The sequence below is a fragment of the Pongo pygmaeus genome, chromosome 10, assembly GCF_028885625.2.
Source record: "Pongo pygmaeus isolate AG05252 chromosome 10, NHGRI_mPonPyg2-v2.0_pri, whole genome shotgun sequence".
Taxonomy (NCBI): Eukaryota; Metazoa; Chordata; class Mammalia; order Primates; family Hominidae; genus Pongo; species Pongo pygmaeus.
Window position 1 is genome coordinate 21062517 of NC_072383.2, and position 21183 is coordinate 21083699.

At 34.1% G+C, this 21183-nt stretch overlaps 1 protein-coding gene across 7 annotated transcripts in view; it reads left to right on the forward strand.

The window, feature by feature from the left end:
• The window catches only part of PDE3A (phosphodiesterase 3A), a 306681-nt gene that overhangs the window by 187181 nt on the left and 98317 nt on the right, over positions 1-21183 (forward strand). Inside the window, exon 1 of one of the 7 annotated variants that reach the window (XM_054443424.1) lies at positions 14187-14279. The exons of the other annotated variants lie outside the window; for them this stretch is intronic. Within the exon in view, the coding sequence (XP_054299399.1) occupies positions 14235-14279 (45 nt within the window). The 5' untranslated portion in view covers positions 14187-14234. Of the gene's footprint in view, positions 1-14186; positions 14280-21183 lie in introns of those variants that run through there. 7 annotated transcript variants of the gene reach the window in all.

Consider the following 21183-nt stretch of genomic DNA (forward strand, 5'->3'; position numbering starts at 1 on the left):
GAAGGTCCATGGTTTCTGATGATTGCCACCAAAACATTTTGATATTCAAAACATGCCAAGCAAGTTGTTGAGGACATGTCTCTTCAAAGCAAGGTAGTGTTATATATAGAAAATTATTGTTTAAGATATACATCATTTACTCTCTATTTTGCTTACTTTGGTATAATTTATCTTCAGGTTTAGATTGGTCACTATGTCAATATAAATTGACCAAAAAAACCTCACAATTGTACAGTATGGTTTTTGTTAACTTTCAGCATAAAAAGAACAAAATTTTTAAAATTCCAAATATTGTATATAGCTAGAAAATGTGAGAATTCCACATATAAACAAAAGCTATTTTCATAAATAAAATTTGATTATATTTGAAAGCCTGAGGTGGTTCTAAAAAGCAAAAGCATTAAAATAGGCTTGCATGAATTACCATTATCAACATCAAGTCTTTTTTGGATCTCTTAACCAGCAAAATAGCTATTCTAAATATAGTATACCTTTGTCCCATCTTGATTCCTCAACTCAGATGAAAACTGTCAAAGTAAAAAACAAACACAACACACCAAAAGATAAGAACAATAAGAACCATAGCAAAAAACGTTAAAAAGAAAGAGAATTTCCAAAGAATTTGGAAATTTCAGGTAGATAAATTAAGCCTTAAGTAATAACCTCTTATCTGATTTCAATTCCCTACTGACAAAATAATAATAATAATAATAATAATAATAATAACAACAATAATGTTTTCATGTTTTAGATAATTGATCCCTTCTTTTATTGCTATTATCTCCTCAGTCAATATGTCTAAAGCCTTCCAACTTTTCAAGGGGAACTTCAGACAAGTTGCAATTGAACACAGACCTCTTAATAGTTTACTCCAAAGCCTTGCTCAAGTTCCATCTTAGTTAATTTAGAACTGGTTTCTAAGCACTTGCTATGTTTACAGCACTGTGGTGGGTCTAACTGAAGAAAACTGAAAAGACAAGTATACTGCTTTCCAAGAGCTCACAAATTATGGTTGGAAACAGAGCAATATTTGTATATATAATTCACATATAAGGCAATCTGGTAGATGCAACATTACATACAGTATGTGGTGCATGATGACATATCTGTGAATGACAGTATATATGATGGTGATCACATAATATTATAATACCATGTTTTCAGTGTGCCTTTTCTATATTTAGATACACAAATACCATTTGTTACAATTGCCTACATTTTTCAGTACAGTAACATGCTGCACAGATTTGTAGCCTAGGAGCACTAGGCTATAGCATATAGCGTAGGTGTGTAATAGGCTATACCATCTGATTTGTGTAAGTATACTCTATGATGTTCCCACAACAAAATCCCCATCATTAAGTGACATATATACAAAGTGTAATAAGACTATATATATACATTGGGAGGCCAAGGCAGGCAGATCACCAGAGGTCAGGAGCTCGAGACCAGCCTGTCCAACATGGTGAAACCCTGTCTCCACTAAAAATACAAATACAAATAATAATAATAATAATAATAATTAGCCAGGCATGATGGTGGGTGTCTGTAATCCCAGATACTCGGGAGGTTGAGACAGGAGAATCTCTTGAACCCTGGAGGCACAGGTTGCAGTGAGCCAAGATTGTGCCACTGCACTCCAGCCTGGGCAACAGAACGAGACTCCATATCAAAAAAAAAAAAAAAAAAAAAAAGACTGCATATATACAAAGTGAGATAGGTTTGAGATAGTGGAAGAGTATTTCTTACTCCCTAGTAGACTAGGAAATACCTCTGAGAAGTGATGATATCTGAGGTGTGGCTTTAAGGATGGGTAAGCTTTCAAGAGGAAAAGGTGGATGAAAAAGCTTTGGTAAAAGTCTGAACTGAGAAGAGTGTGGGACACATTTGAATATATGTGATTTTTTTATAACTTCTGTATAAATACTTTTGGATGGCAACTCTTACAGCAATTACTGTGAAAGGATAATCTGGAGAATGCTATACTTTATTGACTAGATAGGCAGAGGAAGTTAACAGGGTCAAGAGTTTGAAACTGAGTACTATAAGAATTAGGACCATTAACACAGAACAGTTTAGATGAAAGATGATGAGTTCACAGTTGGCAATATTAAGTGACAAGTGAAGGTGACAATTCCAAAACGAAGTTTCAGGCACATACTCGAGGCCTGATTAGAACAAAGGGTGTCAGTTTGGGAATGCTAATCATACAGGAGATAATTGAGCTCCTCCAGTAGATAGGCTCCCAGAAATATATTAAAAGAAAAAACAGAGAAAAAGTCTGATTTTTGGAAAATATGCTATAAAGACTAGAAACAAGCTGAGGAGGGAGTTAACGTGAGTGTGCATGGTCTTACTAGAGACCAGGTGGAGGAGAAATGATTCAGAACCAAAAGTAGTTACACCAAGGAGAGGAATGAAATCACAGACCAAGATTCAAGAAAATTAAAAATGTAGCAGATGTCTTTGGGTTTAGTGATTAGGAGGACATTAGTGAACTTTCAAAAAACAGTTTTGAGAAAGAAGTTGTGGAAAGAAGAATATAGAAGAAAATAGTGTAAGATACCAGAAGAGTCTCTTGGAAGAGCTTTGTTTTAAAAGAAAGTTGGGATTGCAGAAAGAGGTGGCAGCAAGAGTGATTTATTTATTTACTTACTTATTTATTTATTTTTAATGCTAAGGTGAGATGTGTGTCTTAATTACTGGCAGATGAAAAGAATTAGTGTGGAAAAGAAAACACTGAAAATTCTCAATAGTGAGCTGATTCAGGACTGAGGAAATGGTGCGGTTCAGGGAAGGGAACGTGCTTTCTTCCAGAGTGGTCCTTTTGGCACTTCTTTATGTGTTTTCCTCACAGGAAACCCACCTCCACCCCTACCCCATACCAGCCATTTACACTATATCAGAGAAACTGGCTCTGTTTGCAAATGAAATACTGGATAAATCCACCAAAAAGTACAGATGGGTAAGCTTTGAAAAGAAAGTAGAGGCCAGGGGCAGTGGCTCACGCTTGTAATCCCAGCACTTTGGGAGGCCGAGGCAGGTGGCACCTGAGGTCAGGAGTTTGAGACCAGCCTGACCAACATGGTGAAACCAGCCTGACCAACATGGTGAAACCCCACTTCTACTAAAGATGGCATGCGACTGCAGTCTCATCTACTCGCAAGACTGAGACAGAATAACTTGAGCCCGGGAGGCAGAGGCTGCAGTGAGCCAAGATTGCGCCGTTGCACTCCAGCCTGGGAGAAAGAGCGAGACTCCGCTAAAAAAAAAAAAAAAAAAAAAAAAAAAGATATTTCTAATAGAATGAGAGAGAGAAAAGAAAAAGAAAAAATAAGGACAGATATTATAACATTAAAAGATTTTATGAACTGATTGACTTCAGTTTTCTTGGTAGGATTGAGGATATAATAGTGAAAAATCTTGAATGCTAGAAAACATATGGAATAAATATTGTTTTAGATATCTAAAAAAGGGAACTTGCTTGATTCCTGCCCAGTACAAAGCAGAGAGCTGTGTCAGATGTGAGTGTGCTAGCCTGCAAGATGAATTTTAACATATTTTACTTTGATTCGCAAAACATGGATATATGTCAGGTACTTTTTTTTAGCCTTTGAGGAATCAGAAATAGACAAAATGTTGGCATCTAGCAGCATCTAATTTTTTTTGTTAAAGTCAGCCTTAATCATTGCTAGGATAGAGTTAAGCTTCCTCTGGCTTCTCCCTGGATACTTAATAAATAAGGGATTTTCTCAAATTTCTCTTTGTATTTCAAAATTGTATCATATATGCATTATCACAGAATTTAAGATGCACCGTTCATATCAAATACTTGTCATATAGAAAAATACCTATCTTTCTTCTAGCAAATTCCAATCCTTAATTGCATATGACTTTTTAGATGCAGCAAGAATGTCATTCAAGCTGACTTATATTACTTTATTATCAGTAATTCTCTTTCATAATTTGTCAGCTCACTCATAGCTTTCTGGCTGATTTTTCTTCTTTCTTTTTTTTAAAAGTATATAACTCTCAAATAGTAGATCACTCAAATGTAGGAAAGATGCTAAATGATAAATAAACTTCCAGCAGCATGCAGAACTCCTTTGTCTGGCAGTGTTCCCAGTAATACCAAATGAAGTCAGGGGATGTAATTCTCAGAAGGCAATTACTTGTTGTTTCTTCTTCATTTTTATTTTTTATTCTTGAAGGAAAGTTTTCCAGTGGGAAGTAAAGAGAGGCAACAGAAAATATGCTTTTTTTTTTTTTTTTTTTTTTTTTTTGAGACGGAGTCTGGCTCCGTGCCCAGGCTGGAGTGCAGTGGTGCGATTTCAGCTCACCGCAACCTCTGCCTCCCTGGTTCAGCGATTCTCCTTCCTCAGCTTCCCAAGAAGCTGGGACCACAGGCACGCACCACCACGTACAGCTAATTTTTGTATTTTTAGTAGAGACAAGGTTTCACCATTTTGGCCAGCATGGTTTCAATCTCTTGACCTCGTGATCCACCCACCTCGGCCTCCCAAAGTGCTGGGATTACAGGCGTGAGCCACCGCACCTGGCCGCTTATTTTTTATTTTTTTTATTTTTTTTTAAAAGCTTAAAAACAGTAGGAGGACATTCCAAGGTGCCAATAATTTACTTATCACTTAGTGGAGGCTCCCTGTGGAAAAGATTAGTTCAATTTGTGAATTTGTAAACATCCCAACATTTTAATATTCTTGGAACTCTCAGGCCTTTATTTACCAATAGTGAAAAACTAGCAAGTTTTTAGTTATTTAGTATATTATTGGTATTTGACTACCAGCCAGACTGTATTAGCTGGACTTAAAAGTACTTACAAGAAACAAATTTTTGTGTTGTCCATCTGGTTTTCAAATGATTGAAGTCTTTCTTTAGATAATAAAATTCTGGTTTGTATGATTCTAAATAACTCGAGTATTATGTGTAAAATACAGGATGATAGCTGAGTATTCCAATGGAAAAAAAGTGATTAAATGCGCTAGACTGTCAGTATGCTTACAAATGACCCATGGCCTATTTTGGAGCATGTCTTTAGTGGTTTAACAAATCCTGGAAAATTCTAGACTAAAAGCAACTACCTAGATCAGTTAGCCTTTATAGCATAATGTTAAGTCTCAAGGATGAATTTTGATGAGGAGTCATTGTGCTTTACTTTTTGGTCTGTAATTTCAAGGGAATGGATCTGATAGTGATAGCTACTGAAGTTGATTAACCTAATCATTTGCCTACTAACGGCCTGATTCAGTGACAGGTCACTTCTTTTCTAGGTTAAATCATTTGTTTTTGGTAAGAGAATGTGGAGAGAAATTTAAATGCCTTTTCATATTTATCTGGAGTAATGCCATATATATTTATTGAAGTTAATTCCTTTTAATACATTTTAGAAAGATGACCTTTCTAATACATTTTAGAAAGATGAACAAATTCCCAGGAATTTGTTCCAAGGGATTAATGTGAGCAGATTGGGAGCTCATTATTACGTCTCTCAAATGTCCAACATGTTACCAGGGAATAATTTATGCCCTGGAGCTAGCTGCCAGTGCCACTTTTTCTACAAACATAGTGTCTTTCACGTGCATTTCTTCCTCCTTTTTCATTTTTCCATATATCAGCCTAACAACTATTAATATTCGTTCAGAAATTTTTCCAATAATTGTTTAATTTTTGGCAACTCTCCAAAGACAGTTTGGTTTTGGGGTTTTCCGTTTGCTTGTTGTTTTGAGAAATTTGTTTAAATTTTGCTTATACTAACAGGGACCACACAAAACATATTTGCCTAGGGCCTCACTTATTGTAGGGATGGCCTTGTCATTGCATGTAATAGTGACAGGAAGGGACCTAAATATCATATCTATCTTCTCCATTAGGTCTTCCTCTAGATATTTAAAATTTTATCCTTTAGTCAGTTCTGCACTGTTGGACAATTGTTTTTTACTCTTCCCCCACTCTTTGAAATTGCTTTTATTTAGTTACTGTTTAGTATTATGTCTTTAATTTGCATTGACAAACTACAAGACACAGTTTTTAGCAAATCTATCATAGTAGGGATATTGCTGACAATGTCCACAGCACACACAGTGTCAAGAGGATGGGGAGACATTTCTCTTTGTCCTCAGAGCAGGGGAAACAGTGTTTCTCTTTAACAACTGAACCCACTAGTATATTCCTTCTCTAGCATCCCTGGTCTCTACCTAGTAGAGGCTAGAAACAACACCCCCAGTCCCCAAGTTGTGATAAGAAAAATGTGTCTAGACATTGTCAAATGTTCCCTGGGAAGCATATTTGCTTCTAGATGAAAACCACTGAAATTACAGCATAATCTCATTGCCAGGTGTATGAAAGATAGTAAATAAATATTTAGTGATTAATCTTGACACTTTATGTAGGAAAATGAGAACATGCTTCTTCAAGCATTTATGCTTTCAGGTTTTCAGGTTTCATCTTTAAGTCTATCGAATAGAAATTTTAAAGAACATATTCATTTCATGGTGAAGTAATTTTCTCACAGTGGAATTATGTCCAAGAAATGTAATGGCCGGGTTGCGGGGGAATGTACTCTTCCCACACTTAAACATTTAAGTGATTCGCAGGAGGAAAGAGAGTTTGACTCTGTCCTCACAGTAGTTTCATGGAACTTGTGTTTCAGGGAAACTGATGGATGACCTTGAGTAAGTGACTCTTTATTACAGGCCCTGGTCTCTTAAGAGAACATTGATGAACAGGAATCAAATCCACAGGAATAAAAGGGAAAATTGCCACTGGCATTTATGCTTTTATTGTTTTCCCCATGTTTATAGATTAGTAGACATGTTGTTTAATACTTATTGAATGACCCTCTTATGTTGGGGCCTGTGGACATCATTCCCATGACATGGGCACTACCTTGTGTTTGTTTAGCCAAATGACAACCTGTGGTACTTTATTTGAAACGAAACAAAGCAATCAAATAAACAACCACTGATAATAGATGTTTCTCTGCAGGGACTGCAAACAGTTTAAGCAATAGTCAATTTTACTAAATGTACAAAAGCATATTTTGAGAGAAATAAAAACAAAAGTAATACCTGTCACTTTAAGCCACAAACAGTTTTTGACCAATGTTGCAGTTGTGACTTTTATTATATTCTTCCCCCAGATATCTTATTGTAAACATTAAGAAAATTAATGCAAGTATTTTGCATGTACGTTCTTGTAAAGTAAATATACACATTCTGAAAAATTTCCAGCTCTCAAGTGTTGCCTTCCACTTGAGAGAATAACAGAAGAAAAATATGCTAACTTGATAACACTTAATTTTATCTTTGAATTGCAGTATCTGACAAAGGGAAATAATTTTTATCTCATGCTGGGTGATTTTATGCCATCTGTAGCATTGAGTAAGATCTTGTTTTTTATTAATCCTGACAACATACCCTAAAAGGGAAGTTTTGTGGGTGGATTTTTGATTTTTACTCCACTTACAGATAAAACTGATAAAAAAAGATTGTGCCAAAAATAATCAGCTTCTCATAGAAGATTAAAATCCAAGACTAGGATGTATTAACTAGAACAAATAATCAGATATAGAGATAGGTAAAGGTGATATAGGGTGGAGGAGGTTATATGGAGTAGTAAGGACAGTTAACTGGAGAGGGTGAATTGAGACGAAGAAAATGGGAAATGTTGATCTTTTAAGATGAATATTAACATCCATTTTCGTATACTAACAAAAAAACACAGGATACGGGCTTTTAGTACATTCTTGGTACAATTTTTTTTGTTTGGAGAAATTGAATGTTTTAATTTCTTATTAACACATATCCAGGCTATATGTATAAATATGTATTTCTAATAGCATTAATATCTTATTTATGGTACAGGAATTTTTCTTTACAGCCATTCTAGGGAACAAACTAAAATATTGTTTAATAGCATTCCTCACAAGATTTTATATTCTCATCAAAGGTACTTATTTTCTTAAAAAGTTTTACCTTGGGAGAACAAAGATGGCTTAGCAGTTATGTTGTCAACATTAAGCGGTTGTTGCATTTTATGTAAAATTCAGTCATCATGTAAACATCAGTAAACCCAAAGTTACCAGGGCTGATAACTACAAAGAAAACGCCTGGAATAATATTAGCGATATTAATGAACTAAAATTATCTTAAAAGTCAAAAAATGAAACTTCCTGTCAGATTTGATTTTCTAGATCACAAAACTTTGTTTTTGTTTTTTGGTGGAGTTTTTTTTCCCCTTTTTTGGTGATGATGCATTGTGTAATAAGCAATTCTTGGAAAACTCTTAAGTGTTACAAGTTAAAGCTTATTTTTATTGGAAATCTGCAGGTCATCAAACTTGCATCAAAATAGTTTGCTTGCTGAGTTCTGTGGTGTTGTGTTTAAATGCTTCTGGGTGACAGTTTCCACTTGGATCTCTACAACTATTTCGATTTTAGAATTTTGTAATCATATTCTTTGTTTTCAAATCATTTTAACCCTGAATTTAGAGAAAGTTGTTTACATAGTATCAGCGATACACACTTAAAAGAGTATTTTTTTTTTAAGTTTGGGAGAAAAAAACCTCAGAAAATCGTGGGTGAGACAAACAGATGGAGTAGAAATTGCAAAAATAAACTACATCATGATCAGTCAGGAAGATGAAGTGCAAACAGATATAAAAGCTCTAGTTCTCAAAGGACTGGGAGCAGAGGAGTGGAAAGAAGTTGTCTATCAAAAATGATGATTGGAAAATATAGAAAAGACCATCTCATGAAGCAAAAAGAACATGGCCATTGAAGCCATATTGAAGTTAGAAACACGCAGTGAATTTTTTTTTTTTTTTTTTTTTTTTTTGGATACTGGGAATGAATGATGATTTGGGGGACTGACAGGTCTTAACTCCACTTTTACTGCCCATTGTCCCTATTCAGGTTTACAGTGACTTAGTGCCATAACTTTGGTGACATTTCTCTTCTGGTGCCTCAAAAATATGGTAGTATATGCACGATTATTGCATTTTCAGGCCTTTGCATGAGTTTTTAAAGAGTATTCCAATTAACTATAAGTTTGTGAAATGTAATCCTAGGACAATTTAGTTTTCTTTTTCGTGGAGAAATACAGCATGACTTTAAACAAGTTTTGCTAAATAGTAAATTTGCAGCAGCCAGTTTTGTTTTATACTGATTATGGTAACCCTGTGTATAGTGAATTTTTAATTAATATTTCTAAAATAAATGAAAACATTATAATTTATGAACTTAGAGTTTCATTTATTCAAGTAAGCTTTGCTGAACCAGTGTGTCTTGAGGAAATCTGTTAATCCATAATAAAATATAGCAGCCCTTGAGGAATTAGTGAAATTATATCTAAAGCATGAATAATAAAGCCAAGAAGCCTTTTGTTTTATTTATGCTATTCCCCTGGTTTCAGGCTTTTCTGTTTTGAAAGCGTAAAGCTAAGTTGAGATTCCCCCATTTTAATATCCATGATACCTTATTGTAGGACAGCATATTATTACTTTGACTGTAAACTGAAATTACTGGATGAGGAATAATTTGTCATATTGTCATTACTTAAGGAGAAGATGGTATTTAAATATTGACTTTTTCGTACAGGAACATGTGTTCTCATTCTCTAGGCATGTGACTGCTCCCCCCTACTTCCTCCCTTTTTTCTTTTCTTTTTTTCTCTTATCACATGGAACTTTTGAGCTCAGGAGTGATTCTGTCTCATGCAGCTTAGGGATCTGAAATTTACATAAGGACTTTAATAGAAGCTTATGACACATGATATGACCAGGCTTTTCACTATTTTTTGCCATTTATTTGGCTTAAAATCAACGGAACAAACTGAACTTGGCATTACTATTTCTGTTCAAAAAGAAGAAAAATATATAATTTTACTGTTTTTTATGTTTTGGTCTTGGCACTGTGGCTTTTGTTTATGGAAAAAGACAGGAGAGGAAAAAAGCATTATTTTAACTTCACAATGATAATCATACCAAACTGAGATTTCCTTAAAAAGTATTTGTTCGTTTTTCTTATTACAATGAGTATTGCTAGTAATTCAGTGCAAGTTTGAAATGATATACTGGTAATATCTTCTTTAAATAGCATTGTAGGTTTAAGTGCATCACTAACATCGTAACTTTATAGAGATATTGCATTAGAATTCATCTAGTTTCTGTACTTATTCATGAATAAGAGATGCTTATGTGGGTGTTATTTCTGAAATTTATTTATTTATTTATTTTTTAATTTTTTTTTATTATTATTACTATTATTATTATTATACTTTAGGCTCTATGGTACATGTGCGCAACGTGCAGGTAAGTTACATATGTATACATGTGCCATGCTGGTGCGCTGCACCCACCAACTCGTCATCTAGCATTAGGTATATCTCCCAATGCTATCCCTCCCCCCTCCCCCCACCCCACAACAGTCCCTGAAGTCTGATGTTCCCCTTCCTGTGTTATTTCTTCTTGACAAATTCTATTAGCCTAAAAGAAAAGCATTAATATTTACTTTTAATAAAAGTCATAACATTTAGCGTTAAGTTCCTTTATAAGTGCTTTATGGACATTATTAACTAATTTAAAACATCAACTATTTTTATCTGGAGTGAATTTCTGCCAATATTAATTGGGAAAAATAGGGATATAAATAACATCTATGGCTTCTAAATGTTTAAAAGACATTCTGTGTTCATCATTTTATGCACTGGTGGTCGTGGAACTTTTAATCAGTGGATACAGCATAGGAAGTGATATTTTGGGGAATGAACAGTGTTATACACATTATATGCATAGCTAGAAGCAAAGGAGAGGCTCTTATTTGTTATACTAGATATCAAATGGTTGAAGCTGTCTCTCTTTTCGTGTGACACAACATTTCAAACATACAGCACAGTATAGTGAATAATGTACGAAAGCTAGGTAGATTTAATGAATATTAAAATTTTCTGTATTTGATGCAGTATTTTTGTTGATAGCTAGACAGCTGCTTAGAAATAATCTCATTAAACTTTTTCATAATGTATACATTGTTCCCATTAATAGATATATACTTCATTAAATTTATTTTACTATGTTTGACCTTTTGGGAATTTAGAGAATATGGATAAAGAAGTAGTTTAGAGAGCATGGAAAAGAATTAGAGAAAAGGGAAAGGATTAATTTTCAAAGAGACAAGCAAAATTGGTTGATTTTAATTTTTAAAGGCTGAGTACATTGATAAATGTGGATACAAGTAATATCTATTTTAATACCACCTGGAAAAAGCTGGCATATAGCCACCATATTAATAAATATGCATGTATAAATGGGTTATTCTAAATGAATGAGTGTTGTCATAAGCATGCCTTATATTAAAAATAAAATCATTATCTTTATGGAGATACAAAAAAATGCAAGATATTTTATTAACATTATTCTTTTCCAAATATACTAACTTTGGTAACCACATTTAAAGTCTTTTTGAAATCATGTTTTAAAAAATCATCCCTATAATGGTCACCAGATAAACTTCTTAATATCAGCTTCATTTAGAGAAACTATGAAATTGGAAAACTGATATTATGTATTGCTTCACTGTCTTCTACAAATACTGTCTGTACATTGTATATAAATAATGTCTTTAAGAGCTTAAAAGATAAAGATGTTCTATATATTTTTATTTTAAAAGTTTATTTATTTATGAGGGAATTAGGGTTACAATAGTATATCTCTCTCTTCTTTCATAACCTTGTAAGGATTGTCCTGTTTGCAGCAGAATAGTTTTTGCAGAACAAAATCACAGGATAAGAGAAGAATTGTAAAACCCATTAAGGCATCACCCTATTTAATATTTTTATCATTAATCAATATGCCCCTCATAATGCACATTTACATTTTGACATCAAAAAGAAGAATATGTAGCTAATGTATGAATGATAGAATACAGATTCAGAAAGGTTTCTCATTAACCTTCAGTTAAAATACTAAACTAAGAAGATTCAATAGGAGAAAATAAAATGTTGCACTTAAGTTTTTAATAAAACTTCAGTATGGAAAGTACCTGCATATTTGTTCATAAGCAAATGAAGAAACAAAAAGTAAGATTTAAAAATTTGGATTGACGTCAAGCCCAATATCATACGGCTTTTCTAACAGCAAGTGCCGCTTTGGGCTTCACTAACGTATTTATGGCATACAGAACAGAATAATTAATTCAATAAATTCTGCACTGGCCAGATGATCTCTGCAGTGTTGAATTCAGTTCTGAGTACATAATTTCAAGGAGGATATTGAAAAGCTGATGCACTCACATAAACAATCAATATGTCTAGAAACAGTGTCCTAGATGAGGTGGAAGTTTAGCTTATGAAAGAGAACTTATGATGAAAAACAAGAGAGGGAGAAAAACTGTGCTCTCTTAAGTTATCAACGCAGTGGCTCACACCTATAATCCCAGCACTTTCAGAGGCCGAGGTTGGTGGATCACTTGAGGCCAGTGATTTGAGACCAGCTTGGCCAATATGGTGAAATGCCATCTTTACTAAAAATACAAAAAATTAACTGAATGTGGTGGTGCACACCTGTAATCCCGGCTAGTCGGAAGGCTGAGGCAGGAGAATCTCTTGAACCCAGGAGGTGGAGGTTGCAATGAACCAAGATTGTGCCACTGCACTCCAGCATAGAGAAGTGTCTGTAGACACAATAACTATGTTATGTTATTGTGCGTAGAGAAGTGTCTGTTAGAGTAGATGAGCCAACTTCATAAGCATTTATTTCTTTGTTTCTGAACAGTGATGAACAGACCAAGATACGAAAATCTTAATCTCCTAAATTATCATGTGTCTCAGTGTACCTCAGAGAAGAGTCCTGTAACTATGCTCTTCATTTAGTGGAAATTTCCAAATCTAGGCAAACCATGAGTCTTAAGCTCAGATCTAGGCTGACTTCTGTACAGACTAGAATTGTCAGCTCCCGTTGAGGAGCTGTTTTTAAAGCAGTCATTCCTATGGACTAGCAGTATCCATTCAGTATCAGCTAGTGAACTTATTAGACGTTCTGATGGACAATATTTTAGATGAAACTAGAAAAGTCTTCCTTTTAAGAAGTTTCCCAGGTGATGTGACAAGTGTTCATGTTATGATAGCATCAACTTAAATGTGTCAGTATGGATGATGATTGGATTTCGGTACTTAAAGTAATCTTTGTATTACTTCTGCCTAAAATTCTAGAGTTAGAGCTAAATTTCTTTACTACTTCATGTTTGTTCATCCATGAATTGTGGTAGCTTATATTGTAGACTGACCTCAGTCATGTATTCATTAGTACAGATGAAGGATAATGAGAATAATGTTTGATGAGGAAATGAGGGAAAATAAATGCAGGTACTAAGTACTGTGCTGAAAGACAGGGAAACAGCATTGAGGATTGATACAGGTCTCTCTTCTCACAGCCTCTGGCACCACAGCAATAATATTGTAAACTCCAAGGAGAGCCATTCACATTGTAGTGTGCATGAATGATGACCCCCTGGAGTTGTGCAGTGCACCACACTCGCAACTGCATACATGATCCTTTTAAGCCCTTTACATCTACTTTTATACTTAGAATTACTTCCAAAGCCTAAACTTGAATCCTATCATTCTGATTAACTCTCAGGAAAACAAAACAAGGCCTGTTATTTTCTGACTCCTAGCTTTTCTACCAATATCTTACCTCTCTATCTAAAGTAGATCAAATACCCTGTACTCTGGGTGGCATCATGTTATCTCACTCCTCTGTGCCTTTACAAGTACATTGTTTCAACCTTTAATAAATCTTAAATCCCTCTTAAAAAACAACTGAAACATTATTTGAGTCCCAACTCTAAGCACTGTTTTTGTAACACATTTTACATCCATAATGCATTTATCATAGAACTTAGAACACTATGCAAAATTTCCCACTAGACTGAAGCTTCTCGTATCCAATAAGTACTTCATTTGACTCTCCAATAGTGATTGCCACCCATAAGTTGTTCAGGAAATGTTGAATCAATGAATGAGAGTGGGGCATAAAATCGGAAATTTGAGCACACAGAACTTTCATTTAACCTACTTCACTATTTGACTATGGTGTGGCCTTGCTTTTAATTGGAGGATAGCTGGAGTTGCAATCAGTATTCATGAAAGCATGTTTTTAAAAAAATGAGAATCAGTCTAACAGAATCTGAACTTTAAAAAACATCTCATTACTGATTATACATGGTGACGATATTTTCCAAATCATGGAGCTTCTACTGGGAAAAGGTATGAATAACCTTTTTGTTCTATAATGATTTTCAACAGAAATTATATTAGAGAAGGACAGTTGAAAGCCTTTTAAAAATAAATTCAGAAAGTAATCCAAATCAAGTTTATAATAAACTGGCTCAGTGTATTTATTAAATGTATTTTTAGTTAATTTTTAATGAGGTACAAAAATATGACCTGGGACCAAAAAACTTCCCAGTAAAAGTTCTAGAATGATTTTTTAAGATGTTACAAAACTATCTAAACAGAATATTTTATTAACTTAGAACTCTTCACTAAACTTCCAAATAAAAACCAGATCTTTCCACCTCAGTAAAATACTAAAGTGTCATGAAACTTTATAATCCTTATCTAGCACCAAATCTACATTTATCTAAAGATTGAGTGTCCATCCTGCATTTTTTCCTATTTTCCTCGTGGATTAGTAGCATATTTAGAATTTTTGAGGTTTCATGCTAAAATTTATGAAGGAAAATAAAATATATAATACCCTGTCACAGTAGAAGGGGATACTAAACATCTGTTGAAAGAATAACTCTTTGAGCAGACAAGTCATTTAAATATAAAATATGCAAATTATACAAGTGATTTTAGTACTTTGAACAAGATTATTCACTGCCACGATCCCTCCAATTCTGAAGTTCGTGCATGTATTTTATGTTTTACTTAGAATAAGTTATTTTTGTAAGTGTATGAGATACCAAATCAGAAATGCCAATATATAATATCTTCCCCCCATACTGTATTGATTGGCATTCATCAGTAACTACCAGTCAAATGACTAGTCTACATTTCTAAACACACTGAAATTTCCAAACTTGGGAGTTGGTTCATCTGAGAGTAAAGTGCTTAACTGGTGATATTTGTGTCTTTTTAAAAACTGACTTTGATGGTAAGTTTTTCTTATTTTGTAAGTAATTTTTCATTGCTTCCTGTAACAAAACATAAAAGATTTAAAATAAAATACATAAAATATACTTTGAATTAATTAAAGGAAAAAGAAAGCAACATTAATTGAATATGTATTTTTGCCATATATTGTGCTAAGTACTTTTTTCACATAATTTATTTTAATCTACAAAATAATTCCTGAGAGTAGATAATTTATTTATTCAGTTAAGGTTTTGGGGCATCTCCTGTGTGTAGGCACAGCGCTGGTGGTGAAGCAGTTCCATGCGAAACAGGACAGATGAAATTTTGTTTCTCATGAAGCTCGTGTTCTAGAATTCTAGATATTATTTTTATACCTTTACCTATGAAGAGACAGACTTGAACAGTTGTTATGACTTGCCAAAGTCACTGAGCTAGAAAGAGGTAAGACTGTGTTCAAATGCAAGGCTAAGATGCAAGACTGTGTTCAAATGCAGGACAAATGCAAGAGGTAAGACTGCTCTAATTTGAAAAAGCCACTTTTGTCTCTTCTGTGCTATATTCCCTTCCCCAAGATATATTTAAGATGTGATTTATCATGAAGATATCCAAACACTTTACCATATAAGGTCAAGATTCAATTTTTATTTTGTTGCTAATTATGATCATTTAAAATAAATTCATTTTTATTTAATTATTTGCTAAACCTGAATTTTAATTAGAAACATAATCCCTACATTGTGATAAAGATTATAAATTGAGTCTCAGAAATTTGAATAACTACAAGGTCAATCTTCGAGTAGTGGTTTTTCCAAACAGTCTTGTACATGTGCAGGAAAAAAAAAAATTTCAGAATTGCTTTTCTGACCAAAAAAAATGGAGATTTCAGCCCACAGAAATATAGCCCTGCATTTTCTGCTTCCAAGCCTGCCTTATGTAAATTAGATTTATTATGTCCAGTACATGAAGAAGTTCCATGCCAAACCTATATAGCTCTTTAAGCTTTCTACTTCACCACATTTGCAGCGGGACTGTTAAGTTAGTTTATTTGGAGTAGAAATTACCTCTGAATATGAACTTTGGAAGACTTCTAAAAGTCATATAACCTCTCATTTAACCAGCACCAGGTCCATGGGGGTAAAATTTACTATACCTGGTCTTCTTAAAACTGCACATCTGTGAAAGCAAAAGGTTATAATTAAGTTTTTCTGGAATTTCATGAAATTACACATTGTAAAGTATAGTCCTGCAGGATTTCATGCTAACTGAAATCAAAGACAGTCTGGTATAGTGGTGAAGAGAATGATCTTTGAAATAATAAAAATTCCAAGTCCACCATAGAATGTATATATGACCTTAGTGAGATATTTAACCTTTGGAAGTAATGCTTTTTCATCTAGAAAGTGAGTCAGTATCTACTTTGAAAGTTTTTTCTGTGGATACAATGCATTGGAAGACATTAAATTAAACAATACATTGGAAGACATTTAAAAAAAGTATGTGGAATAAACACTCTCATTTAGATAATAGCTTTCATCATTATCATTATCATCACCATCACCATCACCATCATCATCTTGCTCCCACCACCACCAGCTACACCTATATATCATGCTATACAAGTATACTCAGTGTGATGAGCCCAGGCCTTCTCTTCTCTGATCCTTCAGAAAATGACTACATGATGCCCTTGGGCCATAGAGGATCAACTTACAAGGTCACGTTTGTCTCACTGCCCCCAATATAGCATGTGTAGCATCTTCTAATCTTTTTCTCCCACAAACAGCAAGACATCTCAATATCATCCTACAGTAAAGGGAGATTATACTGCCTCATAATCTATTCTACCAAAATGATTGTTAGCAGGATCCCACCATTACACAGATTTCATTCATACTCAAGAGATGGCATCAAAACCAAGCCCCCAAATGGAAGTATCTTCCTTCCAAGTTTCTATAAATGCCATTGGACATACTATTTATTGAGTTATCTTTGACTACATGAGTAAGACAAATTATTTGTCTAAGTTGGAATGCCTGTTTTTCAAGTAATTTATGAGGAGGAATATAATATTATCCACAAAGTATTCCTTAGGAATTTTCAGTGGGAATAGTAATTTTGATGTCCTATATCCTATATTTTATGAAAGAAATTAAGACAAAATTGTTCTTACTAAAATTGGATTTACTTTTAAATCGACATTCTTATTAGTTGGCATAAAGCAAAATGTTAAGTAAATTTTAGCTTACCTAATTTATCTTATTTAACTCTTTCATTATGGCTAATAGAGTGTTTTAAATTAAGCTATAAAATTAATTAAGATTAAGCTATAAGAAAAAGTTCTGACTAAAATTAGGAGGGAAAAATAAAGCTCTGATTAAATAAACAATTACAGAAAAATAACTTTTAACTCTAAGATAAATTTGCCTTGCAGCTTGGTTTTGATGTACAATTTGTGTATTAGCTGATTAGGTAACTTCTAAAACCATCAGCTATCTACTGGTTACAATACAGGGAACATTTGGGAATCTAACCTAGTAGCACATAATTTAATAGGTAACACATATTACTCTCTAAGATTGTTTGGGATCATCTACAGACTTTCATCCAAGTGAAAAAGAGTTCTACTTCATTCTCAGTTAGGTCACAAGGTCCTGTTCATTTTAGCTGTTTATAAATTTTCACTGAGAGGCTGTTCTTTCATCCCCCTATTTTTTTTAAGCTCAAAGTTCTTGATTTAATCTGATAAATGAGCTCAAGTTACAAATTCTAATCTGATGATTTTTAGTTTCTTATACACCTGATTGAAATAAGGGTCTTTTTAAAAAAATGTATCACAAAACCCAATGCAAAACAACTAAGAAATCTGGTCAATAGTTGTATATATACACAAAGAACTTATACATAAAACCTATTGCTATATTTTAATTTGAACTTTTTAAAAAATTGATTAATTTTTGTGGGCACATAGTAAGTGTATATATTTATGGGGTACATGAAATATTTTGATATAGGTATGCAATTCGTAACAGTCATATTATGGAAAATGAGGTATCCATCCCCTCAAGCATTTATCCTTTGTGTTAAAAATAATCCAGTTATACTCTTTTAGTTATTTTTGAATGTACAATTATTAATTTGAATTTTTATTATACTAATCTATGAAATGAATATTATTGAGAGAATTGCTTAAATTTTAGCATTACCAGTCTTTAAGTTTTCTAAATATGGTTTTGGAGTAAAATATTATCTTACCTTTCCAAAGCAAGGAATTTGGAAACAAGATTAGTCTCAAGTATTAATTGAAGTGTGAATACTATTTCATGTTACAATTTTTATATTATCTATTGAATGTTAGATTGGCAGGAAATAGCAAAATTGACTAAAATAGAGATGTGAACATCCTGAAATAAAGACAGTACTATATACAACTAATTAAAAACAGAGGGATGAGTAGTTTGGCAGAAGAATTAAGATATCTGGAAAACGAAATAAGAATTGCCTTGGTCTTACATGATGTGAAAGGACTATATCCACTACTAGCAATAAACAGAAAAGAGAAACTGACTTTCAGCATTAAGCATTCGTTGGTGGAAATGAAGTTAGATAGTTTTCATTTTAAGTGTGTTCAATTTATGGATATTCACAGAAATATAATTTGTCAAGTAGAACAATCTTCTTGTCAGTTACAGAAAAGATATTGATAATGAGAATGTTATTTATCTTCCCTTAGCCATGTGCTATTATGGGCTCAGATTGGCTTCTCGTTTTTTAAATGGAATGTGTCCAGTTGTCAGAATACAAGATTCAGCAACCTAGAGAGTAACATGGAATTATACAAAGAAATAAAAGGATAAGTTGGAAACATGAAATTTTTTTTTAACTAAACCAGGTGAGGTCCCCCAAATACAATGAAGAGATTGAGGAGTTAGCACCCTCCAGTACATCACAGATGCAGCAAATGCAATACCACTGTATTAGAAGTACTTTAGAGGGGGAAAATATTAAATCTTCCCATGGTAACAAGTAGGAACTGGAATAAAGACTACTCAGATTATACATGAACCACCCCCCAACCCCAACAAGGAATTGCAGAAGAGTTTTCTAATTTTAAAGAGCTGGCTAGAGCCAAGTAACATGAGTAGGTGTGAAACAGTGGTGCTTTGGGCGCCCAGTGACTAGGTCAGCATGGCCAAGAACAGCATTCTAGAGCACGCAGTCTGTGTGGGTCAAGAGTGTTGAAATATGATGAAATGGTGGGTTAGGTAGGAATCACTGATACATACCTTGTTTGCCCTGCTAAGGACCTGAGAATTTACCCAGTAGATAATAAAGAACAATCAAAGGATTTTAAGTAAAGAAGGTTTGCTACATTTAATGTCCCTCTCCTCACAGTGTTACTGAACTGTCAAGTAATGTCAACACACATGAAACTGAACCGCATATTCAGTTTAATGTGCGTTTTTGTATAATTTGAACGAGACTGGAAACCAGGAGACCTGAACTCAGATTCCAGCTGGCTTAGCCCCAAATGAGCTGGGAAATCTTGGACCAGTCAAATAATCTCTTCATGTTCATTATATTGAACTAGTCAAATACCATCTTTATGTTCCAGTTTTATTAATTTTAAAAAATAATGAATCCAGCTTGGATTACCTCTACTATCTCTTCTTCTTTTATTTTGCGGTTGTGTTCTGTGGCACAGAAATGGAATTTAATACATACAGGAAATGTGCAGTCATTTTATTTACCAAACACGGGGCGGGCCGGGGGAGAAGCGTTTGTTTTCTTGTATAATTAAGAGAAAGCTGTTGAAAATATAAAGACAATTGAAGTAGTAGTTTTCAAAAGATGGGAAGAAAGTAGAGATGTGAATTCAGAAACAAACTAGTAACAAACGTAGGTTTGAAAAATTTACCAGAGTGGGACAGGGGCAGTCCTGTGGGAATTCCACTCATTTCGTTACATGTTCCAGGGAGAAACTGGATAGGTTAGGGTCAATGAAGTCGGGAGAAATTCTTAAATATTACTTATGCAGTAGGTTTCACTTTGTCTCTAGGAGTTTCACACTATTCCAAGAGAGTACAAGGCAGGAGTTAGTCTAATATGCTCCCCGGAGAAGGCTTCATAAATAAGCTATATTCTTTATGATCTTTATTTTCAATTCAAGGACCGTGTCAGGATAGGCAAGGTGGTACTGCAGTATTAAACAGACCCCAGTTCTCAAAACAGTGAGGTTGATTTGTTGCTCCATACTTTGGCTAGGGCTCTGTTCTGTGTCGTCCTCACTCTGAGACAGAGATGATGGGGCAGCCACCGCCTAAGACATTATTAATCACCGTGGCAGAAGGAAGGAGAATTCTATTGGGTATGGCTTTGGCAGTTAAGTGTCACATTCTGGAGTAATACAACTATACACACACACACACACACACACACACACACACACATACACGTAGTACTCACTAATGCACAAGTGGAAAATAGGATCATCACAATAAGCACTATCATTTGAAAGAGAAGAAAATAACTCACACACCATCACTAACCTGAAGCCATTCCAAAATCTTACTGGGAGGCTATTTGAAAGTCCCTTATCCTAGGGCTAGATACATTTTTAAATTATTATTATTAGATCTGGTTCCGCTTCCTGGGAGAAAGCCTCTGTCTATCATTCTCTGATCCCCTGGTCCCACTCTCCCTGGTCTCCCTGATCTGATTATCTTCTATGATCATCACCTATAAAGCGAGCATTGGAAAGGATGCCATCCTGGGGGCTTTGCAGTTTCATTTGATCACTTCCTATATGTAAGTCTTTAGGAGTTTAAGAGTTGTGTTAGGTACTGAATAGTGTTCTTTTCATAGTATAATACTCTCAAAACCATAGCTCCTTTTAAAATTAATTCAGTACAGTTTTGTGTGCTAATAATTGCACCGTCAGTTTTTTTTTTTTTTCCTGGATGTACTTTTAAGATTTGCTGTATTTCTGTGTCCTTTAGGTGTTGTGCTTCTCACTCCCAATTTAGGTAAT